General features: G+C 40.6%; 1 protein-coding gene and 1 non-coding gene across 2 annotated transcripts; one reads left to right on the forward strand and one right to left on the reverse strand.

Annotated features, from left to right (window-relative positions):
- The first annotated feature begins 8,081 nt into the window (after positions 1-8,081).
- Trnav-gac (transfer RNA valine (anticodon GAC)) lies at positions 8,082-8,153 on the forward strand. Its single transcript has one exon. It is a non-coding gene; the product is annotated as a tRNA-Val (tRNA).
- A 2,271-nt stretch (positions 8,154-10,424) lies between these two features.
- On the reverse strand, positions 10,425-16,241 carry LOC144659186 (uncharacterized). The gene has a single exon (XM_078519623.1). The coding sequence runs from the start codon at positions 16,239-16,241 to the stop codon at positions 10,425-10,427; it is 5,817 nt and encodes a 1,938-aa protein (XP_078375749.1).
- Between the last annotated feature and the right edge of the window lie 1,930 nt (positions 16,242-18,171).

Below are 18,171 nucleotides of genomic sequence, written 5' to 3' on the forward strand. Positions count from 1 at the left end.
TGGGTTTGACCATATTTGCTATTTTATCGCTTCCAGTTCAAGACAAACGCAGTGCTCAATATGTATTTTCCAGGTAAGCTATTTGACAGTCTCGTGCGAATTATTCTAACATTGACATGGCGATTTACATGTGTAGGAAAGCTAGCTGTCTCGTTTTTTTTTTTTTTTTTGTCACCCTGTGCTAAAGGTGTTCAACAAAACGTAATGTACAGTTCCGAAAACAAGCAGGTAGAGAAGAACAAACAAATTATGTATGAAGAAGGTGATGAATGAAAACGAATTCGACTTGTACTAACATGAAGTAGGACGGTTTTTATGTCCTCAAGGCGTACCGTGTAAACCAAAACACAACATCGTTTAACTGAGTGAAGTCAATTAAGCTGCATGGAGTGAACATATGGGGAACACAAGGCAGGTTTTATCTTCTTTATTTTCAATTATTTGTGCATTGTGAAATGAGATACATTGCACTTGAATTTGCCTATATGCATAATCAACATGCATTCTAGGTTGTTGTACCGTTAGGCTCTATACAATAGGGTGATTTCAAAAATCCCTTGAAAGAAAATTTTTAAAGTTATGAAACAAAAACAATGAGATATATTTTTAAAAAGTAATATAGTTTTAAATAGTATTTAATTACTAAGTAATTATTTCGCTGTTTTCAGAAAAGAACGACATCTGTTGTATTATTTTAAGTCCACCTAATGCCGCACGTTCTTTAAAAGTCAATTTCAGTGCATTTATTTCCAAAGAAGTGATATCAAATGTAAACTGTGTGGAGTAAAGAAAGATAAAAATATGTATATAAAAAACTAAAAACAACAACAGTAAAACAAGTTACGTTTCATTAACTCTGTTTCGTCGTTTGAATTATGCCCACATTTAAAAAAACATGAACAATTGTGGTGATGTAAACTTCTCAATGTACTGGAAAGGTTAGTTTATTCCTTTGCTTATTTTCTTCAGGCTCGTGTAAAGTTCCTCAAATATGCGCCTCACAGTCCAGCTTAAAATTTGTAACATGAAAATTAACGACAAGACCAGAATAAGATAACTTTATTACAGGGAGGATATAGATTAGTTGTCTCTAGTTTTAATTAAGCAGGAGATATTTGATTTCAGAACTCCAACGTTGACACTATCGCTATTGTCAAAGAAACTCATCAAATTAAGAATCACACCAGGTGAACACTATTTTAGCCAATCAGGACCAAAGATAGAAAAAATAAATCTCAGTATAAATACCAGCTGGTAGGTGTTGAAACTTTCATTTGTTGTTTACTTCGGAAAGGATATACTGCTTGTAGTTCAAGACGGGCACGGTGCTAGATATTTATTTTTCAGGTAGGATAAATGGCAATTTTTTTCGAACTTGTGTGAGTCATTCCACCTTCGACATGGCAATGGTGAAAGGTATGGTAAAGACAAGCTGTCTCTAGTTGTTAAGTTTGTACAATCTGCTAACAAAATTCAGTGGTCAGTATCAAAAGAAAAAAGCAGAGAATGACAAATACATTGTAAATAGAAAATGAATCCAACATGAAAAAATACGTGCCGCATTTCTCAAAACACAACATCGCTTAGCTGAATGAAGTCAATTGAGCTTATTGTGAACGAGAATTTATGGAAAGCCATATGTCATTTATAAACAAGTTTCATGTTCTTCTTTTCAAATCAGTTGGTACATTGCAGAATGAGCGAAGTTGCATCTGAAGCTGCACATAAATCCTCAGTCTGCATCCTCAGTAGTTGCATTTTCGGCTGTACACAAATTACTGATTTCAAAAATCCCATGCAAGAAAATTCAAAACCTATGAAACTGAAAAAAAAAAATCAAATAAAAATAAAAACATATTAAATTGCTTAGTAATTATTTTTGTGCTTTCCGAAATATAACTCATTTTTCATGATTATTAGTCAACAAAATGTCACACGTTCGTAAAAAGTCATTCTCATTTAAATTATTTTCAAACGAATGACATCAAATGCAAAAGGTTTGAAAAATAACAACCAAAGCAAAACAAAACAATTGCAAGGTGAACATGTTTTATGAACTCTGTGACGCCAATTTAATTGTGCTAACTTCAACAAAGGAAGAAGAAAAGATCAAAACTTCTTGATCTAATGGCAAGGTTACTTTATTCCTGAATTGAAATTGTCTGAGCCGTGTGCAAGCTTTCTAAAATGTGCTCTTGACAGTGTTAAAAATATAACAAAAACAAGAACAAAAAAAAGACAACAATAACAACATATAAATCAAAGAGAAATACTACATATCGTAAAATTTTAAGAAACTGAATTTACCATCAAATCAACGACCTGGCCAGGTGAACACCATCGAAGCCAATCACGAACAAAGTTCTAAAATTAAATCTTTGTAGTTCTTGCTTCTAGTTCAAGACAAGTGCAGCGCTAGATATTCATTTTCCAGGCTAGCTTAAGGTGGCCTAATACAGTTTTGAGAGGGAAAATCAGTCCAACTTTAAACTTTCTTGTAGAATCTCCAGAAAAGTGTTATCTTTCTATTTTTACTGTTTGTTACATCCTAAATCCATCATATGCGATATTTGGAAAATAAAAATGCTAATAAACAGCTAAAATGAACGGCCGAGTGCTTAAGAGGGGACTGGCACTAGTAGATTAAACGGCGTTTTGCTCAAAATCTACCCGTATGACCCTACTTCAAAATTTCAGAAATTAGACATTGGCTCTGATTAAACATTCATGAAAATAATAGAAAAATCTGTAAGACAGATTTTTCACAAAAAAAGAAATAAGTGATATTTTGCTGATTTTAAAAATAGCTAAAAATCTGTCACACTTTTTTTTTTTAAATTTTGGCTGTGGACGTGGTTCACCCCTTAAAATTAATTGTGAAAGTTTCATAATAGGTTGTACGGTAGGTTTTCGAGAAAATCTGAATCAAAATCTGGCTTTTACGACCTCCGAAGAGAATTGAATTGCGCGTGCGAGCGCGCGCTAATATGACGCCATGCGTCGCGAGCGATTATGAAAGACAGAATTAGAACTTCTCTGTCGGTTGTTTATCTACCTTTTTTGTCGTATTGTTTCCCCTCCCAGGTTTAAATACCTATCTGAAAGTATTTTGAAGTTTTCTCTTGTATACAAATTTGGTCAAGCGCCACAAAAGAGCTGGAACTCTTTTTCGTTTTGTTTAGAGTTCCCAGCGCGATTTTAGCCCGCGCGAGCAATATTGACGTCAGGCAGAAAATCGTAGCGCGCGCTTTTGAGCCACGTAAAAACTGTATTCAGCCACCTTAATGATAGTTTTGGGTTCCCATAGTGCAATTCTTTGATCTACGACTGACATTAATTTGTGTTCAACAAAATAAATAATAATTTTTGCTTTCCAAAAATACACCTTTTCCATGATTACTAGGTCAACCGTCTGCATAATTTCTAAAGTTTAACAAAATGAAAGTTTAGTTTAAAAAGTATCCTATTCCGCACTGCAACAATCATCGCATCGCATTTAAGATTGGGGATAAAATTCGGCGACCCGACAAGAGTCGCAGTGCAAACTAAGTTCATCATGGGTGGGTGGGTGGGTTTTAGGTAAAATTGTACCATACAAAAGACTTCCAACAATATTCACCAAACCTACCAGCTGGCTACTAATCGCACTTGGCACGTTCCTTCCGCCGCTGCACTTGAACAATGTCAATTTATTCATGATTTGTAGTACTTATATGCGATGCTGATAATTTATGCAGTACGAATAGTATCCTATTCCGCACTGCAACAATCATCGCATCGCATTTAAGATTGGGGATAAAATTCGGCTCCACCTAGAATCACCTATGCTTCATTGATCCGGAGACCATCAATAGGCTCTTTATCCCCCAATACTCATAATGATATCCAAACAAAGAGACCATTGATGGTCTCCTATGGAGGCCAAGTCACACCACCACAAATACAAAATACCAAAACAACACTTGCATCCTTACCCAGTGGTAATAAAACATGTCAACGCCAATCCTATCAGCATTACACTCCATTAATCCCTAAACACCACTCCCAAACCTAACTCCCAAACCTTACTCCTAAACCTTACTTCCAAATCTTACTCCAAAACCTCATTCCTAGTCTCATTTTCGCACCTAACTTTATAATACACTTTTTTTACCAAACCTTGTGACCTTATAACCATTCTGGATCTGGTCAACCTCTTCGAGGAAAACCGCGACTGTCACCCCATTACCGACCCCAATGGAGTTCCCCAGCTGGTCTATCCAATCGATTGACTCTGGAGGATATATTGCAAAGGCTAACAGTTTTCCCTCAAACTCGGAGTCGCACTCCAAATCCTAGGTCAAATAACATCGAGATTTCTCAGGAAAAGAAGGGATGGAAACCAGAAGTCTCGTAGATACACGAAAGGAGGAAACCAAAACGTTGATGGGGGAACCCATGGGGCCAGCAAGGGGTGAGAGTCATGACCCAGCATAGCCGGGGGAGTTTTTTCAGATACTCTTTTTCACAACTGTCACTCCAAGCAACCCCTGAACCAAGGATCAAAAACGAAATCCACGCCTCACTGGTCATAACATTCTTGCTGTCATAATTATCAATCAAACAACTACAATAATTTATGCAACAACGAACAAATTACATGCCTCACTGGCTACAACATTGTCACAGTCGTAATCATCATTTAAGCAACTATATTATTCCATGGCAAAATAAGCGACTTATATACCTCACTAGCCAAAACACTCTCACAGACATAATCATCAATCAGACATCACTTCATAGCAGCAACAGGCAAATGACATGCCTCCCTGAGCGTAACAATACTTCATGGCAATAACAGGCAAATCACATGCCTCATTGGCCATAACTTTCTCACAATCATAATCATTGATCAGACAACTCGCTGAACGAATCATTTTATGACAAAACAGGCAAATTATATGCCTCACTGGCCATAACATTCTCACAATCACAATCATCGACCAACATCTTGCTGAACGAATCATCTTATGACAAAACAGGCAAATTACATGCCTCACTAGCCACAAAATTCTCACAATCATAATCATCGATCAGGCATCTCGCTGAACGAATCACTTTATGACAAACCAGGCAAATTGTACGCCTCACTGGCCATAACATTCTCACAATCATAATCATCGATCAAACATCTCGCTGAACGAATTATTTTATGACATAACAGGCAAATTATATGCCTCACTGGCCATAACATTCTCACAATCACAATCATCGACCAACATCTTGCTGAACGAATCATCTTATGACAAAACAGGCAAATTGTCTGCCTCACTGGCCATAACATTCTCACAATCATAATCATCGATCAAACATCTCGCTGAAGGAATCACTTTATGACAGACCAGGCAAATTGTCTGCCTCACTGGCCATAAAATCCTCACAATCATAATCATCGATCAAGCATCTCGTTGAACGAATCACTTTATGACAAAAGAGGCAAATTGTATGCCTCACTGGCCATAACATTCTCACAATCATAATCATCGATCAGACATCTCGCTGAACGAATCACTTTACGACAAAACAGGCAAAATTTAAGCCTCGCTGGCCATAACATTCACAGGCGTAATCATCAATCAAATAAGACTTTAAGACAATAACAGACAAATTACATGCCTCACTAGCCATAACATTCTCACAGTCGACACAATCGCGATGCCCAACCACGTGGAAAAATAACAAAAGAGCCACTCCCTTGGGGCATAACATCTATCCGCCATGAAAAACAAGCACACTAAACGCCTCATAAATTAGTAGTGCTTCGTAAATTACATAGCCCAACCATGTGGAAAAATAGCTATATGAATCGCCTCCTCTTTGTTTGGATATCATTAGCCCCACCACTACCACTAAAATTCTTCCTTCGCGGTCCCTGCTGCTAAAATCATTTTATCATTTCATTCGTTTAACTCTCTTTTATTATATCCAAGATTATACCTTGGCGTCTCCGTGATGACAAGCACCAACCCAGTCACGACGTAAAAATACGTCTCACTTGCATAAACCTCCCACCAAAAAGTCATTTAGCCCCTTTTAATGCTTCATAGGTCAAAAGCTAACACATCAACCAACACACGGGACCCAATTATACTAGCTATTTTACCTGCTTTGTTTCATGTGTACATGAACAAGAAATTTACATCCTGGCCCGTTATACTGCCATTAAATATGCTGCTTGTTTGTTGTTCTGTTTTCATTATCCTTTTTACTTATTTATCGCGAAAGTTTCAGGCAAGTCACGTTATAATACGTACAGCGTGTGAAGATTGGTTGTGTTGGGAAATGACTCGTTTGATACAAATGTCTGCAAGTTACTTTGCAGATGTCTAGCAATCAGAAATAAAAGTGTTAGTGTTATTATTGTTTATTGCGGACAAATACATACAGATATTCACCCATCCTCGGAGACCCAGGGGCAGTTAGTGGGGCAAGGGAAACGCGAAAAAGCGGGTAAAAAATAGTGCGAAACTGCCAGTTACATAAATCAGCATATAAAAGTTCTATTGACTGAAAGTGCCCCTGGGGAAAGATTCTTACCAGACCAGTTCAAAAAGCTCTCTGAATACTGCCTCGTGATTGGGCAGAAAAATCTTTTGTTTTCCCTTTGTATTATTCTGCCCAATCGACGACCAGCTTGACTTCGGTCCTTTTGTACACAAAAGCCAGTGCTAGAATCGCTGCTGCACGCTTTGCACGCGTAGCTAGTCGCGATCGGCCGCTTGACACATCTGCCTGGTTTGTTCGTGAAAAATATACTCTTGTTTGGAAAAGTTTCGCCTCAAACTGTCATCAATCTTTCCGTAAAAGATCTGAAAAACATCCATTTTTATAGCAGTGCAACAAGCTGCATATCGCACACAAACTTTAATAGCTCGCAAGCAGCATTCAAGTGTTACGATTCCTGCGATCGACCACAATCTGAAGAATCCGCCGTTTCTCCGCGGGCATGGCCGTCAAACTTTCGACGTTTTCGACCAGGGGAGGCACTAACCGAAACTTTTCCTTCCCGAGCAAATTCTCCGCTAAAACTGCAAGACAGATATAGCGAGCGAACTGGCTTTGTGTAGATACTTCGTTTGCATGAGAACACAACAAAAGGACCGCAGTCAAGCTGTTCGCCGATTGGGCAGAATAATACAAAGGGAAAACAAAAGATTTTTCTGCCCAATCACGAGGCAGTATTCAGAGAGCTTTTTGAACTGGTCTGGTAAGAATCTTTCCCCAGGGGCACTTTCAGTCAATAGAACTTTTATATGCTGATTTATGTAACTGGCAGTTTCGCGCTATTTTTTACCCGCTTTTTCGCGTTTCTCTTGCCCCACAAACTGCCCCTGGGTCTCCGAGGATGATATTCACCTCTCTAATTAAGGTCTACCTGGTACATTTCTTGGTCTTATGAGGAAATCCGTGCAATGCATATTTCATGTTCGCAATACATTGTAAACATTCGAAAAAACGAAAGGAATTCATAAAGCTAGAGTTTTAACGAGTGTTGTCTAATGTGCGGTTGTATAATTTATGACATTGCTCTCCTACGTGCATCATTTAAACATTTGTTACACTGCATGTTCAACACTCAGATTTAAAATGGCTTTACCTAGTCGGATTATGCGAATTATCCGAGTTGTACTACAAAAACGTCAAGGCATTGTGCTCAAATCTAACCGCCTGTGTTGCCCCGTGGTTTAAAAAGATCGCAGTTAAAATCCTTCAAGCTAGTATACAGAAAAAAAAAACAACATTTCGCTTTTAGATACTTACAGAGACTTCAACTCGGTCAAACAGCAGAACACATTCTTTTGCAAATATCGAATTTTGTTGCCGGAAAAATGTCTGTAGATGGAGAGTCCTGAGTTACCGTTGGAACGTGAACACCAAAGTTAAATCTATATTCGCAACTACTGATGAAATTGCAATCTCGATCTCTCTATATATTTCACTGCTACTGTTGGAAACACATCCATTTATTTCACATATACTTGTGCCGAATATCATGTCCACCTCACATAAAGGGCTTACCGATCTACGACCGCTCTCATGTGGCTTTGATAGCTCAGTGGTAGAGCATTGCACTGACAACGCAAAGGTCGTGGGTTCCATTCCCGCTCAGAGCCTGAATTTTTTTTTCAGGTTTTCAGTAGCATGGCCGCACTTGCACTTATCATATATCAATCTCTCTCATTTACAATCAATCACTTACAGATCCTTTAAACGTCTCAGATTGACAAATAGTTTCTCAGGTAATTTCTGGATGTTGTTAGATGTCGCACTCCTGTCAAATTACAGTCAATTTATGAACTATGTATGTTTAAATACCGATAGTTTAACCTTGATATGTTTATTAGTTTCATGCACACTTTTTTGCGTTCATTTTTGTGTAAACGTGAAAGAGATAGCTCTTTTCAACCGGCGTTGGCAGCTTTGCACAAACAACCGTGCAAAGGCGGGAGATGACGTCATCGATATCCTCACTAGTGAGCTTTGGAAAATACGCCACTACAGTCCCGGATGCAGTTTCGTATGAATTTTGCGAGTGGCCTATTTTCCAGTAAAACACTCGCGGCTACTTTAGCAATAGACCACACTTTCTAGGGCTTTACTGGCGTAATTAAGCCACGCGGGATGTTGGGAGAACACGAGAAAAGCTTGTAAATCTCGAGCCGTCAGGCGAGTGATTTACAAGCTTTTCGAGTGTTCTCCCAACATCCCAAGTGGCTTTATAACGCCAGTAAAGCCCTAGGAAGTGTGGTTTATTGCTTTTATGAAATAACTATAGAAAACGTTCTTCAAAGAAATAGGAATCTGTTTTATTTTTCGTGATCAAATGTTTTATTCTAAACAAGTTCATCGAACGACGCGGTAAACCAATCACAGCGGCCGAAAAAATAAATCTCAGGTTCAGGTCCACACACAAAATCCACAAATCGACGCGACAAAAACGTTTAAAAGTTCTTTTAAAGCTATGAAAGTCATAAAAAAGGAAACGAAAAAGGAAAACTGTCACGATAAAAAATGTATTCAACGATTTTAAAGTTCTTTGACGTGGAAATCTTGCAAATTGTGGCCGGAGTCATTCACCGCAAAAGTAAAAGCAGGTAAAAGACTGCACGAAAACTTTGCAAGTTTACAAACTTCACAGACTGACGAAGGTATTGAGAATAAAGGTTAGTTCCACAAACACTGCTTTAGAAATCTGTTTTGCATTTATCTATTCAGCATTCTTTCGTTTTCGCCGAATAACAGACTTAAAGCACGTAAAACTGAAGATATAATTTGAGTGCGTACAAGAACTCAGTTAGAGGTTCTGCCATCAAAATAATTCTAGTTCATCGCGACAAATTTGATCAGTTTTAATTCCTTTCAAATAACATTTCCGAGTTAATGTTGAATAGAACCATATCCATATTTTTCCAGTCCAGTGAAAGCGGACCTGTTTATTCTGTTACTTCTCACTCAGTCAGTGTTTTTCTCTGCGTTTTCGTTTTTTTTTCTCTAGTTCCTTTGCTCAACTGTGGTGGGCGGTAAAATTCAAATTTGTGATCCACCCTCAGTAAATTTTCATAATGATCATTTACGATAATTATATATCCTCCGTTTTAACCACAATATAGACTAAAAGAATACATTAAACTAACGTTAATTCTTCGGGACTTTACCGGTACAATAGTACATAGGTTTTTGACCAATCAGAGCGCGCGTAGTATCTGAGTTATTTTATAAATAATAATAGAGCATAGTTAATTATTGTTGTGTGTAAAATATGCTTTATTTTCGAGCTATGCAGCCAGAATTTAGTCTACAAACATACAAACAAACAAATAAATAAAAATACTTACAAATATTCCAGTTCTTTTAAGCAACAGAACAAGCCCTTTGGTAAATAACGGATGTCATTGTCTGAAATAATTCTGGCTGTTCTCAAAGGGTAGAACGGTCAAAGGTTCCAAGGTTCCAAACACACAAAACGTAGATTTTTACCATTTAATGTCGCTAGAACGAACCACGAGGTCTCACAAGACTTTCACAATCAAACATGTCTTCCGATTTCTCACGTGTGAAAATGAGCCCGCGATACTTAAGCGGTAATTTCCGAGGCAACGGGTTAAACATTAATTTCTTCTAATTATTACAATTTATATAATTATTCGGTTCTTAACATCCCCCTCCCGAATGCAATTGCATTCGCAAACTTATGACAAGCACGAAAATGTAGAGTCCACGGGGGACCAACTGTCACTGACTGTTTCTCAATAAAGTTCAAAAATTCAAATCATTCTGTCTAATCAATGTTCCTATCACAGTTTCGGTAACAAAACATAAACAAATGTCACTTTCGAAATTGTGTGCAATTTCAGCACCACAGTCAATCTCTTTGATAATGGCTCTCACTCAGCACTGTCTGCCACATACTCCAGGGGACACAAGCGATGGACAGGACGCAAGTACTCCTTGTCCTTTGCCTTGACTTTGACGACTCGAACTAGTCCATCAGCACCAGGGTATGCCTCAATCACACGGCCAAGAGGCCACTCTCCTCTGCGGGCATTTGGCTCCACAATCAGCACGACGTCGCCTTCTTTTAAGTTGTGCCTGGGGTGAAACCATTTCTTTCTGACGTTAAGGCTGGGCAGAAACTCCTTTCTCCACCGCTTCCAGAACTGTCCTAGAAGTTGCTGCACGCGGTGCCACCGTTTCTTGGGGTTGTAGGCTTGTTCATGGTCAAGTGCTTCTGGGGCAAACGATCCTCCCAACTGTCCAACTAGGAAGTGGCTTGGGGTGAGCGGCGAAAGGTCATGGGGGTCTGAGCTCACATAGGTTAATGGTCGGGAATTCAGCAATCGTTCTGCACCACAAATAGCTGAGTGCAGCTCTTCATCAGTAACATCTGCGTCTCCAAGGATGGCTTTGATTGCTTTCTTCGCACTCTTGATCATTGCCTCAAATACTCCGCCAAAATGGGGGGCAGACGGTGGGTTAAACTTCCAGTCAATGGGGTGATACGTGGCGGTTTCTTGCGTAATCCTGTCTGGGTCAAGGGACTCCACCAACTCCCGCAGTTCACGCTCTGCTCCCACAAAGTTGGTTCCGTTGTCAGAGATCACATAGGTTGGTGTCCCCCTCCTTGATGTCATCCGGTCAAATGCGTTGATAAACGAGTCAGTGTCTAAGGAGTAAGACATTTCCAAATGCACAGCTCGGGTAGTGAGACAAGTAAAAAGGCACAGGTAACGCTTGGCTCTTGTCTTTCCACGGCCTTGTTTCGTTAAGAACGGACCACCATAATCAACGCCAACTTTCTCAAACGCTCTCAGCGAAGATTGTAGTCTTGACTTGGGTAGGGGGGCCATCATCTGGTTGCCTATCTTTGTGGAGAACCGGCGTCGACATTCAGCACAGGCCTCGATTACATTTCGCACCATACGCCTTCCTTTCACAATCCAGAAACGACTTCGCAACTCAGTCAGAACATGTTCCACTCCTGTTCCATGGCCGAGTCTTTCATGGGCGTCTACAATTACTAGTCTTGTCACAGCATGGTCCTTAGGTAGAAGGATAGGATGTCTTGTGTCATAGGGAAGGTGGTCAGCAAAGCGCAAGCGTCCATCCATTCGGAGTAACCCTTCACCGTCACTCTTAGGGTTCAACCGTGTCAGTAATCCTTCACTTTCTCCACCAGGAAAGGCTTGCATTTGGGCTTGCTTGATCCACATGGTCTCTGCTTCAGATATCTCAGTTGGTAGGAGGATTCTGTCCTTTCTGCGTAAATTCATTGGTAGTCGACAATTGGTCAGGAACCGCTGAACCCATCCTGTCACGCGAACCAGACGCTTAAGGCTTGAGAATTTGTTTGGGTCGATGATCGTACTGGCATGGCTCATGGTCATGTGCGTTCTGGTCACTGTTCGCCTTTCACAGTCCTCAATCTTCTTAGTGTTGTCTCTGGGGGGTGGTGTTGCTGGCCAGGTTGACTCATCATCTTTAAGGAAGGCTGGTCCCTCTAACCAAACTTTACTCTCGGCTAAGGCTGTAGCAGAGAGTCCTCTTGTTGGAAGGTCTGCTGGGTTGATGGTTCCTGGTACGTGTCGCCACTGTTCAGGACTTGTCGTTCTTTGAATTTCACCAACTCGGTTGGCAACGAATGGTTTGAACTCGCGGCTTTGGTTGCGGACCCAGTACCAAACATTCTCTGAGTCAGTCCAGAAGATAGTTCTGTCGACCTTGATCACTTTCTGGATGTTCTCTGCCAGACGACTTGAAAGGACTGCACCCATAAGCTCTAGCCGGGGAATTGTCATCGCCTTTTTTACTGGGGACACACGGCACTTTGACGCAATAAGGCATGATGATGGATTGTTATCCAGGTATCGACAGACCAAATAGGCAACTGACGCAAAGGCATCATTGGAAGCATCTGAAAATAGATGTAGTTCAATGTTCTCTGGGTTCGCTTGACGCAGACAACGAGGGACAGCAACATTTGACAGTTGTGGGAGTTCTGTGACCCACTTCTCCCATTTGGCCTTTAAGTTTTCGGGTAACACATCGTCCCAATCGATACCAGCCATCCATATTTCTTGCATCAGTATCTTGGCTCTCACGGTGAATGGTGCCAAGAACTGCAGCGGGTCAAACAGGCTTGCAATAGCACTCAATACGTTTCGCTTGGTGGGCTTCTTGCTGTCAACGAGTGGCTGTTCCACTTGAAAGGTAAAGACATCCCTTTGGGCTTCCCACATGACTCCTAGGGTCTTGGTCTTGGGCAAGTCATCTTTGTTTATCGCCAAGGTAGGTAGTCGGTCTTCTTTGGGAATGTCTTCGATGACCACTGGTTCATTGGAGGACCACTTTCTTAATCTGAAGCCAGCCATGGCTAAAAGATCAGATAGCTGGCGTCGCAGGTGTTGAGCACCTTCAACTGTCTCACAGGAGTCCAGCACATCATCAACATACATGGAGTTGTCTACAGTGTTTGCCGCTTCAGGAAAGTCTAAAGCATGGGTCTTTGCATGGGTTTGAAGAACATACTGTGAGCAAAATGGCGAAGCGGTATTTCCAAACAGTAGGCGCTGGAATTCATATGTTTCAGGCTCTCTTGAAGTGTCAAAGTCACGCCACAGGAACCGGTGGTAAGGACGGTCTTTGTCTTGCAGTTCAACCTGAAGGAACATCTCAGAAATGTCCGCGGACAGGGCTACAGGTGCCCGCCGAAAACGTGTCAGAACATCGACCAAATCTCTTTGAAGCTTTGGCCCAGGCAATATGGCATCGTTCAAGCTCTTCCTTTCATGTTTCACTGCGGCATCAAAAACTACACGCACTTTTGTTGTGACTCTGTCTTCTTTGACTACTGGAAAGTGGGGTAGAAACCACTGTTCTTCAACTTCAGATTTGGGTACACTCTGTATGTAACCCTTCCTCTCATAATCTTTGAAGATCTCGCTGTAGGCTTTCATGACGTCTGGGCCTTTCCTTTTCAGAGACTTCTCCTGGCTTTTGAGTCTTACAAGAGCTACTTCATAATTGTTCGCTAACTTGGGTTCACCTTCTTTCCAGGGGATGCCAATTTTGTAGCGCCCATTCTTGAACTCCAATGTTTCAGCTACTTGAGCAACTGCGGCTTTCTCTTCGGCTGTCATTTGTTGCTCGGCCTGGTCTGTAATTCCGAGGGATTCGAGCTCCCAAAATGCACGCAGAATGTCCTCAGGTGGCGGGGGCTTGTTGACTTGAATACTTCTGTACGTACGAGTGAAGTGGGAATGAGTGTTACGTCGAAACTCTTCCACCAATGTGGGACCAAAGCACACCCAGCCCAAATTCGTCAACCGTGCAACTGGGTCATTTGGTTCTTCGCCGCAAGCTTCTTTCAACACGTGATGAAAGACGGGGTGATCACTGCCAATCATGATGTCAATCTGACGTCGCTTTGATACAGTCTCAAATGGCACATGGCATAAGTGGGGCCACTTTTGCTTTAATTCAGACCAGCGAATAGCTGGTGTGTCGCCAGCAATGTCATTGAGGACATGAGCATGTAAAGGACTTGAAAATGTGCTGTCTAGGTTTGCTACAGTAAGTTCCACTCTGCGTGAGCGTGTCTTAACTTCAGTTCCTCCTGTTCCTGCAATGGTTAGGTCTAACTCTTGTCCGTGCAATCCAAGTTCTTCGGCAGCATCCTCTGATATGTAGGAACTCGTGGAGCATGGGTCTAGCATAACATTCACGGACAGTTCTTTATCTCCGTTACTTATCAGAGCTGGAAGAATCATCAGTGAAACGTGTTCAACATGGCTGGTTTTGTACGTCTGCTCTCGAGGGTGAAGATTAACCGATGCCGGGTTATTGGTGCCTGCTCCTGTAGCCTGCAGGATCCTTGGTCCCTGTTCTGGTGTGCGGAAGGATGAGGCGTCTGCTCGCAGGTGGTTTTGTGAACTGTCTGTCACACGATGTGGAGTGCTCTCATGAAGATAGCTGCTATGGCTGGTACTTAAACAACCGTCAACTCCACATCGCTTAGCATTAGGGCATTCTTTACTGTGATGACCAGCGGCTAGGCAACGGTAACAACGACTGGTGTTTCCAATCAGCTCCCTTCTTTTTTGTACAGATAGCTCTTTAAAAGCTTTACAAACCCAAGGTGGATGGCTCTGCTTGCATGCGTCAACAATGCAGCTTCTTGACTTCGATCTTGTGGTAAAACTTCTTCCACGCACTACTCGGTCGCTTCGAAAACCATTTCTTCGTCCTTCTGACCCATCAGGTTTGTTCTTCCCGTACCCACTTGTTTCTTCCTTAGCTTCTTCCATGATCTGAACTCGGAGCTCCACCCAGTCTACAAGTGACTCGAAGCTGTCTTCAAGGGAATGGTCAATTAGCCAATGCTTATATGCCTGCACATCTTCCTCTGACAATTTCTCCTTAGCGGTAAGGGTAAGATTGTGTCCTTGAAGTTCTTGACCCGGTCCGCAGTCTTTCAGTGCTATCAAAACTCTCTCGAGTACACCTTGAAAGTTCTCCATATCCTCCAGGCTTCGGGATCGAACTTTCTGCCAGCCACGCAGAGCAGTCAGGTGTTTAATCTGCAAGCGTCTTTCTCCCCCATACTTCCTCTCCAGCTTCTCCTTTGCTCTTTCGTAAGCATTCACAGAGTAACCAAGGTCTTTAACCAATGCCAGGGCCTTTCCAGACAGACTGCTTTGAAGTCGTAATACTTTTTCGCCAACCGGAATATCCATTAGATCAACAATAGACATAAATGCTGCCTTCCAAGGCTCATAGTCAGCTTTGTCTTCTCCGGAAAACTTTGGGAGATCCACACCTTTCAATTTGACGGGCAAGGTTCTTGGTAAAGGTCTTCCATTGTATTGGTTTGGCACATTTGGATTGTTCCCATACTGTAAGTCAGGGGAATGGGAGATGTCCAGTGAGATGGAATCCTTATTGTTCAGGCCGGACTGACGCTCTGCTGCATCTGCTCTCTGTTGATTCAGAGCAGCCACCTTCCGTGCTTCCTCAGCCCGCTGTTTCGACAGTTGAAGCTCGGCAGTGATTTTTTCTAGCTCTAGTTCTTTCTGTCTGTGCTCTTCTTCTACTTGTAGAAGACGTTCATTGGCCTGTTTTGCCTCTAGTTGCTTTTGTTTTACATGTGAGGATGTCAATGACACTTTGTCGTCATCAATAGCATGTAGGGATTTATTTGAAAGGGCAACAGATTCTTCCTCTCCCTTCTCAAGTCTTTCCTGTACATGTTTTTCTCCATTTTGAATAATTCCATCGACTGACGCCACTATTTCATCTACCTCATTATCCAATGCTTCAATGGTGGAGTCCGCATCTTCAATTTCGCTCAATGCATAAACTTCTTTAAGGCTAGCAACGATTTTCTCAATTACAGTCAACTCCGTTTTAATTTTGTTCATTGCCCTCCTTACGGCGTTTTTACTGGGCAAAGTCCCTTTTACTGTGCTGCCCTCGAGTAATTCACTCAACTGATTCTTTGCTTTTGTAAGTCTAGACTTGGCCGATTTTTTCTTGTTACGAAATGTTTGAATTTTAGTACTAACGGTACTCACTGTGCTCCCATCCTTGTCGTTTACACTTTCCTTCTCAATTCCAACGTCTTCAGGGGTCTTGTCTTTTGTCGAAGGCGGTGGGTCTTGTTCTGCGGTCGTCAAGTCTTGGCCTTGTTCACTCGTGGCCGCCATCACTGTTTACTCGTCTGCTCGGTAGAATTCCACGTTCTGTTGTCGGTAAGTCCAAATTATCCGGCTCAAAAGGTCCACAATTGTTCTCAAAGGGTAGAACGGTCAAAGGTTCCAAGGTTCCAAACACACAAAACGTAGATTTTTACCATTTAATGTCGCTAGAACGAACCACGAGGTCTCACAAGACTTTCACAATCAAACATGTCTTCCGATTTCTCACGTGTGAAAATGAGCCCGCGATACTTAAGCGGTAATTTCCGAGGCAACGGGTTAAACATTAATTTCTTCTAATTATTACAATTTATATAATTATTCGGTTCTTAACACTGGCAGTGGAAAAATATCTAGAATAAGTGCTTCTCCACTACACCAGACTCTATAAGTAAAATTCAATTTCCTTTACGATTCAAAGTTCACATGTTACTAACTCATCATATCAATTTTTCAAACTCTGAATCAAGATGAGTTTCCCAAACTTACAGGAACTTTAAATTAGTCAGGTTTGAAAATAAACTGACAGGTAGATTCTCTATATTGTTTGATGCCAAATTACTGTCAAGGTATTAAAGAAGAAATTTCAATTACATCACATTTTATGCATATTATGTACATACTAATGATGGGATGTATAATCACTTGTTAGAAAAGAATAGAATATAGAATAGAAACATTATTAACGTTAACGAGTCAAATAAATAACCAATTAGCTCGGGAAAACCCATACTAATTTAGGGACACGAAACAGATGCCTTTATTTTAACATCATCTGATGTAGATCTAGAGTGGTCTTTCTATTATAACTCCTGAAAACAGCTTAAACTGTTACCAACAGTTAATGGCACACATAGTTTGACTATGCTTACAGTGTTTGTAGTTTACTCAAATTAGAAAACAAGTGGTCAGGTAGGTTCTGAATCCTGTTTGAATTCAAGTCCCTTTAAAAAGTTAAAACAATGAAAAGTACATATTATAACATGTTTAACCCCTGGTATGATCTTCAGTTCTAATTTATTTGGTGGTATTCAGCAATTTTAAAGTCATTAAAAAAAATAAAGTCATTTATTTCCATTTTTAAAATCAGGCAAGCGTTCATTACAATAATCACGAACTCATTTGGTCTTGCTTGACAATATTTATTTAATGAAAATTGGAACTTAGTGTTAAAGTCTTCGTTCGAAGAGTTGGAGTTTGAAGAAGGAAATGTAAAATTCCACACGGGAAGGACCGATGACGGAATTGACTGTAACTAAGATATTTTGATATTGTTATTAGCATTCAAGAAATATTGGTACGTTAAGCCTACACTATTATCAGGCCTTGATACTGTTCTACAAATTGAAACTCGTGATTTAAAACATGTATTATAAGTAAGTAATACTTCGTTTGTATAACATCAATATTTCAATGTAAGCTTGTGCGCAATATATTCTCTAACTCGGTCAACAAACAAACAATCAAGCAAAGAAACAAAAAAACGAACAAACACACAAACAAACAGGCAGACTGACAAGCAGACAGACAAACAAACAGTCAGACACAACCCAAACAAAACCGCTATTTTTGATACTCACAGATATTCTAACTTATTTAGACAACAGAACAAGTTCTTTGGTAAATGTGGAATTTTGTTAGATTGAAGTTCTCTGCCGAAAAAAGGTACAAATTGAAAAAAAGTACTAAAAAAGTACAAATTGTGATTTATAGGTAATCTTCAGAAATCTTACAAGGTCCTCTGGCCTACATCGGAAAATCTTCGGATGACTTCGATTAAACTCTAAAAGTATTCGGATCAATTTCGGAAGTCTTCGAGATTATTTGGAAATCTTCAGAAGACTTTGGGTCAATGAATTGAATTGATGTTGAAATGAAATATACGGCGCATGCTGTTGATATGCGCAGGATCAGTCAAATAAAACTGAAATTCCCGGCG

This window comes from Oculina patagonica, chromosome 7, assembly GCF_052425735.1.
Source record: "Oculina patagonica isolate OP01 chromosome 7, crgOcupat, whole genome shotgun sequence".
Classification (NCBI taxonomy): Eukaryota; Metazoa; Cnidaria; class Anthozoa; order Scleractinia; family Oculinidae; genus Oculina; species Oculina patagonica.